The sequence below is a fragment of the Mastomys coucha genome, unplaced genomic scaffold (genome assembly GCF_008632895.1).
Source record: "Mastomys coucha isolate ucsf_1 unplaced genomic scaffold, UCSF_Mcou_1 pScaffold12, whole genome shotgun sequence".
NCBI lineage: Eukaryota > Metazoa > Chordata > Mammalia > Rodentia > Muridae > Mastomys > Mastomys coucha.
This window is the reverse complement of record NW_022196894.1, coordinates 17123145-17127379: the sequence shown is the minus strand read 5'-3', so window position 1 is coordinate 17127379 and position 4235 is coordinate 17123145. Positions and strand designations below refer to the sequence as shown.

General features: G+C 47.9%; 1 protein-coding gene across 1 annotated transcript in view; it reads left to right on the top strand.

Annotated features, from left to right (window-relative positions):
• Positions 1-1707, top strand: part of LOC116086244 — a 4145-nt gene extending 2438 nt beyond the window's left edge. Inside the window, 1 exon segment of the mRNA XM_031364589.1 lies at positions 1026-1707. Within this exon segment, the coding sequence (XP_031220449.1) occupies positions 1026-1707 (682 nt within the window).
• Positions 1708-4235: the final 2528 nt, after the last annotated feature.

The window sequence follows — 4235 nt, the reverse complement described above, 5'->3', positions numbered from 1 at the left end:
GCTCCAATGATTACCGCCCAGTACAAGACCTAAGAGAGGTCAACAAGCGGGTTCAGGATATACACCCATCTGTGCCTAACCCTTACAACCTCCTTAGTTCCCTGCCCCCAGGTCGCTCATGGTACACGGTGCTGGACTTAAAAGATGCTTTCTTTTGTTTAAAGTTACATCCTACTAGTCAACCTCTGTTTGCCTTCGAATGGAGAGATCCAGATTCAGGACTGACAGGACAGCTGACCTGGACCTGGCTGCCTCAGGGATTTAAAAACTCCCACAAGTGACGCTGTTTCAGTATGTGGATGACCTGATCTTGGCAGTGGACACCAAACAAGAATGTACCAAGGGGACTGAGGGCCTACTAATAGAACTAGGTAAGCTGGGATATCGGGCCTCAGCTAAAAAAGCCCAGTTATGACGTACCGAGGTCACCTACCTAGGCTACCTGCTTAAAGATGGAAAAAGGTGGCTGACAGAGGCTCAGAAAAAGACAGTAACCCAGATCCCAACACCAACCACCCCCAGGCAGGTCAGAGAGTTTCTGGGGACAGCTGGCTTTTGTAGATTGTGGATACCTGGATTTGCTACCCTGGCTGCTCCCTTATGCCCCCTGACAAAAGAGAAGGGGGAGTTCATATGGACTCCAGAGCACCACAAGGCATTTGAAAACATCAAGAAGACCCTCCTGTCAGCACCGGCTTTGTCCCTACCTGATCTAACCAAACCTTTCACCCTATATGTAGATGAAAGGGCAAGAACGGCAAGGGGGGGTCCTCACCCAGACTCTGGGGCCATGGAAAAGGCCTGTAGCATACTTATCAAAAAAACTGGACCCCGTGGCCAGCAGTTGCTCATGATTGGCTGTTCGCTCATTACCCTACGTAACGCCCCGGGATGGGCCGTGACATGGCGTCTTTTCACTCTACGCACATGCGCCAACAGTTCTCTACGCACATGTGCAAACAGTTGTCCACTAGGAGTTAACAGCGGAAGTAGGCGCCATCTTGCCATGGCGAATGCCTCTCAAGATCACGGCTCCCCACACATAACAGCCTGACTTGGGGACTGTTCTTTTATAATCATGGAGGAGGAGCAGGTTCCAACATCCTCGTCCGCCTAAAAGTTGAAAGTCCCCCTCCTCAGCCAATTGGCCCCAACCGAGTGCTGCCTGAAAAGAGACTCCCTGCCCCTGTACCTGCCCCTGCCTTTGCCCCAGCAGCGCTTCCAAAGCCACCCACTAAGGCACCTCCCAAATCACTTCCTACTTCTACTTCTCCCCCCTCCTCAAATACTGGGCAGAGACTATTCAATCTGATACAAGGGGCATTTACTGTATTAAATGGTTCTGACCCTAATATGACAGAATCTTGCTGGCTCTGCCTAGCAGCAGGGCCTCCGTATTATGAAGGCATTGCAGTGCTTGGCCACTTTAATAACACCACCCAACATGAAGCTTGTGCCTGGAATAGTAGAAACCGGCTGACACTCACTGAAGTCTCCAGAAAAGGAACTTGCTTGGGTAACCCACAAGCTGCTTATAAGCATCTCTGCAATGAAACTCTTAAGAGCCCAAGAACTACTGATACCAGGTATTTGGTACCTGAAATAGATAAATGGTGGGCTTGTAGTACAGGACTAACCCCTTCTGTGTCCACCTCTGTTTTCAATGACATCACAGACTATTGCGTGCTAGTCCAGCTAGTTCCTTGAGTTTATTATCACACAGCCAGTAACTTTGAAAATGAGTTCGATAACTGCCCAAGCCGTTATTGGAGAGAACCTGTTTCCCTGACTTTGGCTGTAATCATAGGGGCAGGAATAGCAGCTGGTGCAGCCGGTATTGGGACAGGAGCCACCGCCCTTGTGCAGACTCCTCAATACTTCCATCAGGTGAGAGCAGCCATGAAAGAAGACCTTAGAGCTATAGAATTATCCATATCCATGCTTGAAGATTCTTTGACCTCCCTCTTCGAAGTGGTTCTTCAAAATAGAAGGGGACTAGATTTATTGTTCCTAAAAGAAGGGGAGTTATGTGCTGCTCTCAAAGAAGAATGTTGTTTTTACATCGACCACTCAGGAGTAATCAGGGACTCCATGAGTAAGTTAAGAGAAAAATTAGAGGAAAAACGAGAATATAGGGAGAAACAGCAAAACTGGTTTGAAGGTTGGTTTAGTAAATCTCCATGGCTAACCACTCTAATATCCTCCCTTGTTGGGCCCCTTGTGATTTTGCTACTGCTGTTAACCATAGGCCCATGCTTGCTTAATAGATTAGTTGCCTTTGTTAGAGAAAGAATAAGTGCTGTCCAGATATTAATGCTACGCCAACAATATTCTACCTTGCAAGACCAGGGAAATTTAGAACTTGATGATACTGATATTTAGTTCTATGATTATAACTATCCCATTGAAAAAGTGGGGAATTAAGGATTGGAAGACTTAGAAATTTGGGAAAAAGCATGTTAACGAAAAGTAATATAACAAGCCAGAAATATAAAATAGCCAGTTCCAGGAAGTCAGAGCCTCAGGGCTCTGGTTCCCGATACCTTCCCCTCCTGGCTGATCTGCAATGAGGGTGGAACTAGGAATGAAGGTCTACTGGTTTATGAGACTCTCCACCCTGTGGACCAGTAGATGAAGATTACATTCCTAGAATGAATATGTTTCCCTCCCTAACTGAACACCTTGGGTTGGGTCCCTCTGAAAGTTTCCCCTGTTTATGTTCTGTTTCCTTGGTAACCCTCCCTCTGCCCCCAGCTTCTGGATTTTCTCTTAAATATCCCCCACTTCTTGTGTTCAGCGTCGAACTCCTCTGACTGGCAAGGTCATGAGATTGACCCAGGTACCGGTATCCCCAATAAACCTCATGTGATTGCAGCAAGTTCGGTCTCTCATGAGTCATTGGGTGGTCGTGTCATCCCGAGACACGAGTAAGGATCTCCCCAGTTCTGGGGGTCTTTCATGATAAAAACAAAATTTAAGATTGGAAAGGGGGTCTCAGTGAAAATTTTTGAAAGGCTAGAGAATCTTAGAATGTATAATGTATAACTTTTACCTAGAGGCGGGCATGGAAAACCTCTGCCACAAGCCAAAAAAAAAAAAGGTGGAGTGGCTGGTTCCAGGAACTTTGCTGATCCAGATCCTCAGAGCTCTGGTTCCTGATACCTGCCCCTCCTGAATGATCCACTGTGATGGCGGAACTAGGAATGAAGGTCTAGTGGTTTATGAGACTCTCTACCCTGCCAACCAGTGGATGAAGATTACATTCCTAGAATGAATGTGTTCCCCTCCCTAGCTGCATACCTTGGGTCGGGTCCATCTGAAATTTTCCACTGTTTATGTTCTGTAACCCTCTCTCCGCCCCCAGCTTCCTTTAAATACCCGACACTTCTTGTGTTCAGTGTCGAACTCTGGCCAGCATGGTCATGAGATCTACCCGGTACTGGTATCCCCAATAAACCTCATGTGATTGCAGCAAGTTTGGTCTTTCGTGAGTCATTGGGTGGTTGCGTTGTCCCGAGACTTGAGTAAGGTTCTCCCCAGTTCTGGGAGTCTTTCATTTGGGGGCTCGTCTGGGATTTACGACCACCCTTGACTCTCTGAAGACCCCTTGGAGGTGAGTTCCTACATGTGATCTGTCTGTCTGTCTGAGTTCTCGTAATGTGTCTGTGAACTGCCTGCCTGTTTTGCAACCTGTGAGTTTGGACCTGGCCACTTCCCGGGAAGGGATAGCAGGGCTTATTTTCAGTCAGCGACTCCCTGCCCTCCGTGAGGGGGAAAGGGGGCTGGTCAACAGACGTGTCAGGACCACTGACTAGTACCCTGGGAGACGTCCCAGTGGATTGGGGATCCTCGGGGACGCCCAGGAGGAACCCCACGAGAGGCCAGGGGAGAAACATTAACCCTGCTCGAGAGGAGCGTGGGTCTGTTCTCCCGGCCATTTAACGTGTTCAATTGGCTCCGCTTTTGGTGTGTTACTCTTTGTCTGATTTTCTGTGTTGTGTTTTGGGATTTTTGTTGCCCTGGTGACTGCGATGGGATGGATGGTAACTTTGACGTTGACTCACTGGACGGAGGTTAGGAACATAAGGTGAAATAAGGACCTTGGTAAATTTCCAGCTGTCTGTTTTTCTGAAGTAAGTTTGGCACTCGCGATTGAGATGAGACTTTTTGTGTGTATTTTGTGACCAGTCCATCTCGGCAGCCGTGGCAGGCACAGGCCGAGTGACTCTGTGATT